The 13,538-nt window shown below is 48.3% G+C and overlaps 1 protein-coding gene across 2 annotated transcripts in view; it reads right to left on the reverse strand.

Annotated features, from left to right (window-relative positions):
- SH3GL3 (SH3 domain containing GRB2 like 3, endophilin A3) overlaps positions 1–13,538 on the reverse strand; it is a 50,104-nt gene that overhangs the window by 4,873 nt on the left and 31,693 nt on the right. For both annotated transcript variants that reach the window (XM_080980491.1, XM_080980492.1), the window contains 5 exons: positions 12,755–12,898; positions 11,411–11,544; positions 9,992–10,150; positions 5,636–5,739; positions 4,560–4,687 (listed from right to left, as the gene is read on the reverse strand). In XM_080980491.1, coding sequence (XP_080836617.1) covers positions 4,560–4,687; positions 5,636–5,739; positions 9,992–10,150; positions 11,411–11,544; positions 12,755–12,898 — 669 coding nt within the window. The remainder of the gene's footprint in view (positions 1–4,559; positions 4,688–5,635; positions 5,740–9,991; positions 10,151–11,410; positions 11,545–12,754; positions 12,899–13,538) is intronic.

A 13,538-nucleotide genomic window follows, 5' to 3' on the forward strand; every position in this document is an offset into this window, starting at 1 on the left:
CCGGCTAGTTCTCGTTTCCCCACCAAAGTTCCCCCACACACCCATCAGTCCTCGGGGATCACGTGTCGTTTCTCCGGCGGCCCCTCTCCTTCCAGGTACTCCGGTTTACGCGAGAGAGCGTCTGCTCTTACGTTTTCCTCTCCGGGCACGTATCGGATTTCAAAGAAAAACTTGGAGAACTCCTGTGCCCATCGAATCTGTCTCTGGTTGAGTACTCGTGCGGTTCTCCAGTACTCCAAGTTCTTGTGATCTGTGCAAACCTGGATCTGTTGTTGCGCCCCTATCAGTAGATGACGCCAACGACGAAAGGCCGCGTAGATTGCCAGCAGTTCGCGGTCATACACTGTATAGTTTTGCTCCGACTTGCTCAGTTTTCTCGAGAAAAAGGCACACGGTTTCCATTCCTGCTTGCCCCTCCCTGGCTGCAAAAGGACCGCCCCTACGGCTCTGTCGGACGCGTCGGTCTCTAGCCTCAGGGGTTTCTCCAGATCTACGTGCAGGAGTTGCTCTTCCGATGCGAACGCCTTCTTCAGCTTTTCGAAGGATTGCTGGGCCTCTTCTGTCCACACAAACTTCTTTTTGCTACTGAGACAATCCGTGATGGGCGCTGTCAAGTGGGCGAAGTTCTTGATGAACTTCCTGTAGAAGTTGCTGAACCCTAGGAACCTCTGTACGTCCTTCCATGTTTTGGGAGCCTTCCACTCCAGCACTGCCTGCACCTTGCTTGGGTCCATCGCTAAGCCTTTGTCAGACAACTTGTACCCCAGAAACTCGACTTCTCTGGCGTGAAACTGACATTTTTCCAGCTTGACCCACAACTGGTGCTTCTGCAGTCGTTGTAACACTTCCCTGACGTCTCTAACATGTTGCTCCTCATTGTCCGAATAAATTAAGACGTCGTCCAAGAAGGCTACGCAGTTCTTGTACAGCAGAGACCCCAACACGTGGTGCATGAAAGCTTGAAAACAGGCGGAGCCCGACTGTAATCCAAAAGGCATAACTAAGTACTCAAAGGCACCTAGGGGTGTGAACATTGTGGTCTTCCATTCGTCCCCCTCCCTCATCCTGATCAAATTGTATGCGCCCCTGAGGTCCAGCTTGGTAAAAATTTTGCCTTTCCTCACTCGCGTTAAAATGTCGTCAATCCTGGGCATTGGGAAGGTCACGGGTTCTGACACCAAATTGACAGCTCTATAGTCCACTACGAGCCTGGGTTTATTTGTGTCCTTTTTGTCCACAAAGAACACCGGACTGCCCCCTACTGCCTTTGATTCTCTTATGAAGCCTCTTTTCAGGTTCTTGTCAATAAATTCTCGCAACTCCTTCATCTCCCCGTCAGACATGGCGTACAGCTTACCCACTGGCAGCTGAGCCCCCGGAAGCAAGTTGATCTGGCAGTCAAAGGGCCTATGGGGTGGCAGTCTATCTGCCTCCTTCTCGCTGAAGACCTCCCGCAGATCTGCGTATTGTGGCGGCACCTCCCCTTTCCGCTCCACCGCCATCCCAGCCACCCTGGCCACGGTCATTCTTGGGGCTTCCCCCCCTAGACAGTGTTCCAGGCAGTAAGCTGACCCAAAGGTGACTGTCCTCTGATGCCACGCCACCACTGGATCATGTTGTGCTAGCCAGCTCATCCCTAATATTATTGGGGGCCCTGCTAGTGAGGCGACGTGAAAGGCGATGGTCTCCGAGTGCCTGGACACCCTCATTCTCATTGGTGGGGTCTGGTGTGTCACTTCCCCTCCTAGAAGCTCCCTGCCATCAATGGTGGTCACTTGCAAGGGAAAATCCAAAGGCAGTAAGTGGAGCTGGTGCTCTAATGCAAAGTCTTTGCTGAAGAAATTACATGAGCTGCCTGAATCCAGCATCCCTTTCACCTTGACTGGGTGCCCCTTCGGGAGTTCTAGCACCACTTCGATGGCTATTGCCGCCTTGGGGAGGGGGTCTGGTTGGGGCACTTTTACTGGTGGCTGGCCTGGCTGTTGTGCCCCTTGATTGGCAGCCAAGCGTTCCCGTTTCCCTGTTCCTGTTCCTTTACCACCTCCTCCTCACCCCCTGCGGCTCCCACCATTCCTTGCCAGGCCTTTCTTTGAGGGCAGGCTCTGGCAAAATGGCCTGGCCGCTGGCAAAGGTAACACTTCTTGGAGGTTTTCCAATCCTTTCCCTCCTTCTTGCGCCCTTCGCTGGTGCTTGAAACTTCCCGCGCGCGTGCCCCATCTATTTCCATTGGCTCTGCTGGCGGGGAAGGCTGCCTTGGTATTTCAGGAATGCGGTAGTCATGGCAACGTTGCTCTCTCCCTTCCCGCCTCTCCTGGGCCCGCGCTTCCTGGCGCACGCCAATCGCAAGCACAGCCTTGGTCAGCTGATCCATCCCCTGTGGGCGGGGTGCGCGGGAAAGTTCATCCTTAACCGTTGGGGACAACCCCTCCTCGAATAACATCTGTATGGGTTCGGAGCCCAGTTCCCACCCGAGGCGGTGAACTATCATGGCAAAGCGCGACCAGTAGTCCCTAACTGACTGGCTCCCCTGTTTACAGTTCATCAATTCCCGCTTTGTCACACTTTTTTGAACATCAGTGGAAAACATTGCGTCCATTGCTTGGAAGAATTTCCTCAGGTCCTGCATGACGGCATTCTGCGTCGCCATAAGGGGCCTGACCCATTCCCTGGCCCCGTCCTGCAGGTGACCCACAATATATGCCACCCGCGCCGCGTCGTCTTCAAAATCGTCATGCTGCAATTCCAATGCGTACTCTATTTCCGTTCGAAACGCACTGTATTCTTGCGGCTTCCCCCCAAACTTGTGCACCAGTCCCGGTACCTTCCTTGCTATGGGGGTGGGTCTGACCTGTGCATCTTGAGACCGCCTTTCGTCCAGCCGCGCCTTCAGAATGGCCACATGCTGCTCCAACTCTCGGTTCCTCTCCACCAGCGTTTGCCCTCCAGCTGCTCCCCCCTGGGTGCTGGCTTCTCCGGGCTTGCTCATGATGCTGCCTGCCTGCTGCTGCGCACGAGCAACTTTCAGGGACTGACGGATTGCTGTGATGAGTATGAGTTACTCGTGCGTAAACTGGTGCCTCTCTAGGCTAATTTGCCTTGTTAAACCTTTCTGACTGCACAGCCCTTTCTAATCATGACTGTCTCAGTCACTAGCAGAATCCGTCAGTGGGCGTTTCTTGAATCTCTTCCAACATAAGAGTTGTTTGACACCCAGTCTCCTCCTCCTCTCACTGCGCGGGAGCCTTCTGCGCAGGGAGGGCGTAGGTAGCGGAGGACCTGTCCCCTCCTCACTGAGTTCCAGTGAAGAGTCCGGGAGCCCTCTCTCCGATTTCCCCATCTGCCCACTTTTGTTCCTGGTGTTGCGCTTAAATGCTTCCCCCTCCACTGAGCTGCTTCTCCCCCTGCTGCTGGGTCCTTCTCCAGCATCATCTAGGAGCCTCCCCTTCGCCTCCCGCTCTGATGTCAGTTCCCTGACAATGATGATAACACAATTGTAGAGGACTGACGGTGACTACTAGCCATGAAAGCTACCATCTGCCTCTACAGTTAGAGGCACCAATGCCTCTGAATAGCAGTAGCTGGAAAACACAGGAGGGGAGAGAGCTCTTGTGCCTGAATCCTGCCAGAGACGTGTTGTTGGCCACTGTATGAACAGGCTGCTGGACTACATGGGCCACTGGCCTCATCCTCTTCTGCTCTTACGTATCTGGAGATGACAGGGATTGAACCAAGGACCTTTGCTATTTGAGACAGGTGCCTTAACACTGAGTTACAGCTCTTCCCCCATTGGTGCACAATGGTTGGACGAATGGAGCCCACGGTGGGTGGGGAGAGAGAACTGATCTTTAATGCAAGGAGGAAACTTAGGGCACATCCACACCATACATTTGAAACATATCCAACGCATATTTAAAGAAGTTGACTCACCCAAAGAATCCAGGGAACTGTAGTTTGTGAAGGGTGCTGGGAAATGAGGCCCCTTGATGGAGAAACTACAGTTCCCAGGGTTCTCTGGGGGGGGGAGTCATGTGTGTTGGATTTGCTTTAAATGTACAGTGGTACCTCGAGTTAGTACTTAATTCGTTCCAGAGGTCCGTTCTTAACCTGAAACTTTTCTTAACCTGAAGCACCACTTTAGCTAATGGGGCCTCCTGCTGCTGCCGTGCCACCGGAGCACGATTTCTGTTCTCATCCTGAAGCAAAGTTCTTAACACGAGGTACTATTTCTGGGTTGGCAGAGTCTGTAACCTGAAGCGTATGTAACCTGAGGTACCACTGTATTGTGTGGGTCTGCCTCTACAACCAGAGCATGTTGGTTCCTAAGTGATAATGTGGGGCATATTTTCAGGAAGGGGACAAGGAGCAAATTTAGTAGATAAATGTTACTGCAGGCAGACTGTCTATGTAGGTCATTAGAAACGGGAATGAAGGCAATTTATACCTTAGCCCAGAATGAAGTCAAGGGAAGGATATATTCATTTAGCGAGTTTTCATCTGCTACACATGAAGAGCTCCAAACTTAGTTTTGAGGGTTGCCAGTTTCACAAATGCATGCTCACCTGTGGATTTTATCGATGGACTGAATGAAATCCCATTGTGCTGCTGACCGTTGCTTATTTCAAGAGGTGTCCTTATCACCGGCTTTGGCTTGAATTCACGTCTTGGACGACTTGACGCTATGTTTATCCTGCAAACAGAGAAGTCAAGGGTCAAAACTCTATGACCCTGGAAGATGCAGAGAGCCACAGCTGGCAGTGTTTAAAGCAGGGGTGGGAGATCTTTGGCTCGCCAGATGTTGGTGAATATGCCTCCCATCAGCCCCAGTAGTAAGCAGGCCTAGTAGTCAAGACTAGGGATGGGGGAGGGATTCAATTTAGTTCGCATCCAAAGCCAAATTTATCAGATTTGCACTTTCTGAAACAATATGGGAACTGAAGCACCACCACCCTTTGAAAATCTCAATTACCTGAATTTTAAGATGCAGTTCACCTACCAAAACGCTCACAAGAATGCATACACAGTGGTACCTTGGTTGTCGAACTTAATCCATTCTGGGAGTCTGTTCATCTCCTAGAATGGTTCAAAAACCAAGGGGCGGCTTCTGATTGGCTGCAGGAGCTTCCTGTACTCAATCGGAAGCAGCGGAAGTCGTGTCAGACATTTGGCTTCCAAAAAACATTGGCAAACCAGAACACTCACTTTGGGTTTGCGGCGTTCAGGAGCCAGAACGTCTGAGTACCAAGGCGTTTGACAACCAAAGTACGACTGTATTAGGGAAAGTGTGCATAAAAATGAATATATTAGTAAATCTAACATACGAAAATGCAGTTAGGAGAAGTGGCTCGGGAAAATGTGTACATTAGTCAATGCGGCATACATAAATGTGTTGATTAGGAGGAAGTGGCAAGAAAATGCTGAAGAATTTTCATGAGGATTAAATATCTCAAATTGCTGCAGAAATGTGAAGAACTGGATTGAAGATGGGAAAAAGGAGGAATCAAGAGAACTGAAATGGACTGTCCCTTCCATCCCTGTCAAGACTGATGGGAGTTGTAGTCCAACAACCTACAGAGGACAAAAGGCTCCCCACTCCTGGTTTTAAGATGAACAAGAGGTAACCTGGAGTAATTCTTACCTGTTTTGTAGCTTGCTCTGCAGATCCTCTAGAATCTCTGTAGACTGCTTATGATACTCTACTGCAGCTTCTACAAAGACTAGCAACTGGCTCACTTGCTCTATCTGAAAAGGAGGCAATGGAAAGGGAATTTATATAACAGGCTTTGCACGATGTTCCCAAATCTGAATACACAAAAAGGGGCTTGCATTGCATGACCAGGAAAAAGGGGCACCCAGCAGCCGTTATTGTTGTAGAAGACCCTAGAGCAGTCTTTGCCAAACCGGTGCCCTCCAGATGTTTGGGACAACTCCCATCAGCCTTAGCCAGCACAGTTGTTGTACAAAAAAATCTGGAGGGCACTAAGCTGGCCTAAAGAAAGGGAGGACGCAAGGAGTAAGAACTGCTGAGAGTAGGCAAGAGAGTGAGATTGATGGTACAAAAAAGGTTGCCACAATATGTGTCCACACTGGTTCTTTTCTTGGGAAGCATTAATATTAATATTATTTGTTGTTGTCGTTTAGTCGTGTCCGACTCTTCGTGACCCCATGGACCAGAGCACGCCAGGCACTCCTGTCTTCCACTGCCTCCCGCAGTTTGGTCAAACTCCTGCTGGTAGCCTCGAGAACACTATCCAACCATCTCGTCCTCTGTCGTCCCCTTCTCCTTGTGCCCTCCATCTTTCCCAGCATCAGGGAGGTGGCCAGAGTATTGGAGCCTCAGCTTCACGATCTGTCCTTCCAGTGAGCACTCCGGGCTGATTTCCTTCAGAATGGATAGGTTTGATCTTCTTGCAGTCCATGGGACTCTCAAGAGTCTCCTCCAGCACCATCATTCAAAAGCATCAATTCTTCGGCGATCAGCCTTCTTTATGGTCCAGCTCTCACTTCCATACATCACTAATTAATATTATTTACTGCATATTAATATTATTTACTGCATTTATGAACCTCTTCCCACGAGACACCCTGAAGTGATTTGCAATGAAGCAACATACACAAAGCAGTCATATGTAAAAAGCTAAAACAGTTGCAGAATTAAAAACCATTATACCCAAATAAAAACAGTTGAAAACATCGCATACATGAATCCAATTCCATCAAGGCAAGCCAGAAGCATCATCAGAGTCCAAGAACAAACTCCAGACAGGTCATAACACTCAAGGAGGATGCAAAGCAGAGCTGAAAGGGGATGTGGCCTGGGGAGAGTTCCAGGGGCCAGAATGAGAGACCTGGGGGCCACATTTGGCCCCGAGGCCTGAGGTTCACCATCCCAGGTGTAGACAAACCTGAGCTCGGGGAACCAATAGTCAGATTCAGCATAAGGCATCTTATCAGTGCTCCTGTCAGTGGAAAGGATGGAGTTCTCAGGATGCGGTGTGTCTTACCAGAGAAACCCAGAAATTGTTTCTTAGTAAACCACACACAAGGAACTCTGTGATAATCCTCACTTCTCTCACCAGGTGGCAGCCTTTCTAAAGCAATACAAAGAACAAAAACACAGCCATTTGTCTCTGTTTTAAAGCTGCCATTAGCCATCAACATAAAGCATAGATGATTTTAAAGAAACAGACAGGGGCAGGCAAAGGCCTACCGTTTCCTCTCTACTACAATATAGGACAGGGATTGCCAGACTTCTTTGGATTCATGGGCACATTTGGAATTTTGAAAGGATGGTCACATCCACACCATTTAGGCCCCATCTGCACAATTTATTAAAAGTGGTACCATACCACTGTAAACAGGGGTTGGGAGTTGTTAGGAGACCCCTATTCCCCTCAGAGAGCTACAATTCCCAGCGTCCCTTGGGAAGAGGCGCTGGCTGTTTAATCACTCAGAAAATTATAGCTCTGTGGGGGAGAAACAGGAGTCTCCTAACAACTCTCAGGGGACTACAATTCCCAGAATTCTTTGCGCAAAGCCATGAGTGTTAAAGCGGTATGGCGCCGATTTAAATGTGCTATGCAGGGGGAGCCTCAAAGCAAACACAGCCGAAGTGAGAAAGTGCTGTTGTTGTTCAGCTCAAAGGGGGTGGTTTTCTCACCACCCCGTGACAAAAGAAGGGCAGGGACTGGGGTGCTGGGATGCCCCAAGGCGTTGGCGCCACCAAGGGAAGCCCTCAAGGGCACCATGATGTCCACAGATACAGCGGCGGAGGAAGACACTCGGGCACCTGTGGCAGCGCACCCAGGGGCAGGGCGAGGCATCCATAGGGGAAGGGTGCACTGTGGGGCCTCTGGAGTCTGCCTGCCTCCTCCCACTCAGCCGTCCTAAACCGTGGGGGAGGGGGGAGGAAGGGAGTGGGCAGACCATTTGGGCAGGAGAGATGCGTGACTTGGGCGCACTGCAGGCCCTGCGGTGAGTGCCCCCCGGCATTTTGTCACCCCCCTCAGTGGTGACACGCAGGGCGGTCCACACCCACCACACACCCCTTCCTCCACCCCTGCACAGATACCACACTGGCAGCCCCAGATAAGAACAATAACAATAACAATTTATTATTTATACCCCGCCCATCTGGCTGAGTTTCCCCAGCCACTCTGGGCGGCTCCCAATCGAGTGTTAAAAACAATACCGCATTAAATATAAATAAATAAAGATTAACAGGTTTAAAATAAAGATATAGCACCTTTGAGACTACTGCGTACCCTCCAACACGACACGGCCTCAATTTCCAAGGCACCACCTCCTGGGTCCAAAATCCCACACAAATCACATGACCCACGCAAGATTGCACACCTGGAAAAAGCACTTTTTCATGGCAATATCTCAGCCCGAAGTCATGCAAAAGCAAGGCACCCAAATTGGCCACCAATTTGGGATAAACTGGGATGTCCCAGTTTTTCCAGGGCAGTTGTTGACAGATATGATGTTGAGACCACTCCAAGGGGGCTGCACTGTATAATCTATTTCTAAACTCATCAGTTCTGTATTTGGAACTGGCAAAGGAAAGTGGCTGATACACAGCCGTACAAGAACTGTATTCTCAAAGGCTGTCAACTGATTTAAGAATTTAAGGCTCCAGTCCTACACACACTTGAATTCAACAGGGCTTACTTTTGAGTAGACATTGGCTGCATTCACTTTATTGTATTTTCCTGTTGTTTCCTTATCTGTTAATTGTTTGCATTTTATGTGCTCTTTCACACAATGTAAAAGCCAATTCTGGAAATCCAGCAAAAGCTTAGCATTCATTTCTGTGTTAATTGTATCCAGAAAACAAAACCCAATTTCAGCTCCGTTAACTGGGAAAATCACGGGAGTTCTATGTTGCAATTTTACACAACAAAATATGGAGAGGTATCCTGGCATACTGTTTTTTTCCTACTATTTGAAATTTAGCTTCACATGGTGGTATATGAATCAAAAAGCCACGGTGCCATAACACAACAGGTAATGTAGTGTAAAAGGAATGCCAGAAATCAGGACAGAAGTGCCAGCTAGCATTATAACCAGGAACATTAATACAATAAACCTCATATCTAATGGCAACCAAATGGTTTGATAAAATGTTATTAACTGTTGTTTTTTTGATGTTTAAAATTGTTTTTAAATGCTTATAATATGTTGGTTTAAGATTTTGACATTTGCCGCCCTTGGGCTCCTCTAGGAGTAAAGGCAGGATACAAATATACCAAACAAACAAACTATAAACGAAATCTTCTCTATAACAGTAAAGGATCAGGAGAATGTATTATAGCAGAGCACTAAATGAATCTGGTACTATGGTTGTTTTTCATTATGTGTTCTGGGATTGTAAACATCAAGATCAAGATAATACACGCCCGCTTTTGCGCCACTGTTTACACATCTCTTTTGTATAGAGTTTGTGACTGTATGGCTTAAAAACCTTGATTGTAAAAGGTAAAGGTAAAGTTAAATGATCCCTGGACGGTTAAGTCCAGTCAAAGCTGACAATGAGGTTGTGGTGCTCATCTCGCTTTCAGGCCGAGGGAGCAGGCATTTGACCACAGACAGCTGTCTGGGTCATGCGGCCAGCAGGGCTAAACTGCTTCTGGCACAATGGGACACCATGACAGAAGCCAGAGCACACAAAAACGCTGTTTACTTTCCCACCGCAGTGGTACCTATTTATCTACTTGCACTGGTGTGCTTTTGAACTGCTAGGCTGGCAGGAGCTGGGCAGAGCAATGGGAGCTCACCCCGTTGTGGGGATTCGAACCATCAACCTTCCTATCAGCAAGTCCAAGAGGCTCAGTGGTTAAACCACAGCGCCACCCGCGTCCTACTTTAATTGTGTACACACACACACACACACACTAGTAGTTAGGGCACTGCAACCACATGGAATGCACACAAACACACCAAATCAGTCCTTGCACTCTCAAAGACCTTAAAATCAGCAAGAGGGTCTTACATCATTTTCTAAAAAGTTGAACATGCTCCTCTCTGCCAGTTCTTTGGATTCTTCGAACTTTTCCACAGCTTGCTTAACCTCCTCATCTGGTATCTTCCCTAGACGCTTCTTTTTGTAATCGTAATCTAAACGCCGGCCTTCTAGTTTCTTCAGGTGGTGCTGTGTTCAAAACAAAAAGCCAAACAAAAAGATATCCAATTGCTAAGAATTCAAATGGCAAGGAGCCCCAAATGACGTTTTGCAAGCATGTTTCGGTTAAAGACGATATTATGTTGATTTATGCACTTAGGGAAAGTCACGTGGGATGTCAGCCAAAAAACAAACACACCTCAACCAAAGAAACCCAGCATCTGTGAACACTCCGAATACTACACAGCAATAAATCCTTTCATGCAGGACACTTCACTCAATGTGTGTGTGTGGGGGGGACCTTTAGACTCCCCGAATGAGAAGCAAGAGACTGCCAAAATATGGTTTCACTTTGCATCCTGGCTTTCAGTCAAGTTCTGAATTTTTTATTATTATTCTGACTGCAGTGTGGTAGTTAACACAAGAGAGATAATGACAAACCATGGTTAACACGAGAGACATAATGCTAAACCATGGTTGCATTTGAATATGAAAAGTGGGGGGGGGGGAGAGCTGTGGTCCTCTAGATGGTGTTGGATGCCAACCGCCATCAGTTACAAAGAGGAACAGAGGAAACTGGAGAGGCTTAGCAGGGAGAAAAGCAAACCCTGGTTCTATCAGGTTTCTCCACAGCTATTTTATCTCTCCTTCAGCAGCTAATTTTCTCAATGGGTGGGAGGAGGAGAAACAGGGCTCATTCACACTTTTCCTTATCCCATGTCTAGAAAGCATGAATCCAAGCAGTTTTGCCTTTCCCCTGGAAAACTTGCTCTTTAGTGCTGAATCGAAGAAAACTTGAACCCGGAGAAAACCCGATTGACATCTGCTCCCATTCAGCAGTAAACAGTGGGCTTTCCTGGGGGAAAGCAGCAAGGAAAGTGGAAGTGTAAATGAGCCTTTAGGGGAAATTAGCTGCTAATAACCTAGCTTTCCCCAAAGTTGCTAACCATGGTTTCCCATTTTACCCAAACCAGGAAATGATAGCTATCGGAATACTTCCTGGTTTGTTTACTTGCTTGTGCGAAGAGAGGGGTGAAGAGATTGCTAATATTTTACAATGGTTGGGAGGGGGAGAACAGGGATGATTAGCTGCTGTGGACAGAGAAGCCCTGCTAAGGCTCAGAGAGGGAAGATGTTCCCATTGCTCCAAACCAAATAGAGCTACAGCAGAATTAGAGATGCTCACGGTAAAAGTTCGGAGACACTTTGTGAAATTTCTCAAGGGACTGATGCGCCACACCTCCTGGCACATTTGAAAAGGCAAAACACGCAAGCCAGAAATAAACTCACCCCAATCTCTTTTAAATCCTTGTCTTGCAACAACTGAAGAGGATCGATGAAGTTTTGCTTGACGTTGATGTCCAGAGAGTCTTTCACTTCGCCCATCAGCTTCATGCTCTCCCCCGAATCGATTAGGGCAGTGCCTTGTAGAGAAAAAGCAACACTCATTAAATCAAATGAGTACCATATGTGCTGTAGAAGAGGGCAAAAACCCAACAACCTAGGTATTAAAACCATATGCTCCATTGTCACCTTCCGTTCTCATAAATATGAACAGCTTTCCAATCCCCTGTATTTTCCCCTGCCCTCGTGTTGTAGGCAGGAACAGCTCACAATCCAAGCCCCCCACTTACCTTTTTTGGGGGTGGGGCCACCTTCTGTTTTCAGAAAGCCATAGGCAGGGCTTTTTTTCAGCCCTCAGCAGAACTCAGTTCTGGCACCTCTCAGGTGGGCACCATTGCCATTATAAGAGAACATGGTCAGGGGAGGAGGAAGGGGGCGGAGGGGGCAGTACACCCCGGGTGCCACTCTGAGAGGGGTGACAAGATGGCCCCTACCTCCCCCCAGCTGTACAGCGGCCCACCGCTCTCACGCACTGTCCGTACAGGCTCCCTCTCACACAGCGACCGTATGGGCTGCTGCGCGTGAGCAGTCCGTATGGAATGCTGCTTGTGTGGGTTGCTGCACATGTGCACTTCGTCCGAGCGTCGCTGTGCAAGCGGCAGCCCATACAGACTGCACATGTGCGGCATTCCTTACAAAGTGCGCACATGCGGGAAGCCGCCCATGCACAGTCCATACGGGCTGCGCTGCCCCAGGTGCCGGAGAGGGTTCCTCTGCCACTGAACATGGTGAGTTCCGGCACCTCTTTCTCTAGAAAAATAGGTGGGTGTGGTGTGGAGAAAACCACCTCACAGGCCTAATAATAATAAAAAAAATGATTTATATCCCGCCCTCCCCAGCCGAAGCCGGGCTCAGGATGGCTAACAACAATAAAATAGTGCAACATTCTAAAAACATTTCATTATAAAAATTAATTAAAATCAAATTGATGGCAACCATTAAGCTAAAGTTCTGTGAAGATTGCCAAAGGAGGGAGTCAGGCTGCCTGTCAATGTCTTCTGCCAGTCAAAGATTTTGTACTTTTAGAGGACCGTCTTTAGTATGGCAAATACATGAAATGTATCTGCCTCTGTGAGCTGTACTCTCTCACGTTCATTCTGTCTCAGCCTTGCCTCTCCTCCCTCTATTACCTCCTCCACTGTAAGCTCCATGGGGCAGGGCCTGTCTTCCCCACCACAACCACATGCCACATGCACAGGCCACAGAAGCCACATAGCTGCAGATGCTCACCAAATGCGGAGTCTTCTCCGAGTTCTCTCCCATATCGAAGCATACACTCTCCAAGCAGCCCTTCTGTCTGAGGGTACCCTGTGGCTTTCACTTGCCCTCGTATCTTGGACACGGTATTCAGCATTCCCAGCTTAGCTCTGTAGGCTTAAAAACAAAAACAAAAAAACCTCAGAGACATTGGTGAGGCATAAAAGGAATACCCTAATATCCGTTTGAAGAAAGACATATGTGCTTATTATCCCCACATATTGGGGTAAACCGTCTGAAGTGTCGTGGCAAATTCAGAAGTGCAGGGTTCCTTCATGATAGCCACAGCCACACCACCTTCTAAGATTGTACAGCGATACGGGATCCGTTCCGGAGGCCCGTTTGCAACCTGAAAAGCCTTCAACCTGAAGCGCCATATCTGCACAGGTGTGTGGTGTGATTTGGTGCTTATGTGCATGCATGAAGAGCAATTTAGTGCTTGTGCGCATGTGCGAGCGGTGAAACCCAGAAGTAACCCTTTCCGGTACTTCCGGGTTGCAACCTGAAAAGATGTAACATGAAGCAAACATAACATGAGATATGACTGTAATGGGATGTGCATTGAAATGAACAATGCCAATTGCCACGTGCTGCTTTTCAGCTAGTTCGACTATTTTATGTGCATGTACAGGAGCAAATGATTTGGAGTGATTAAGGTGTGTTTTCCTTGACATTCCACTGGACGTAACAGAACTTGCACACCATTCTCTTGAAACGGGAGCACCTTGTGTTTCCAGTGTTCCAAAACGTTTAGCTT

This window comes from Podarcis pityusensis (assembly GCF_964106645.2).
Source record: "Podarcis pityusensis genome assembly, chromosome: 14".
Lineage (NCBI taxonomy): Eukaryota > Metazoa > Chordata > Lepidosauria > Squamata > Lacertidae > Podarcis > Podarcis pityusensis.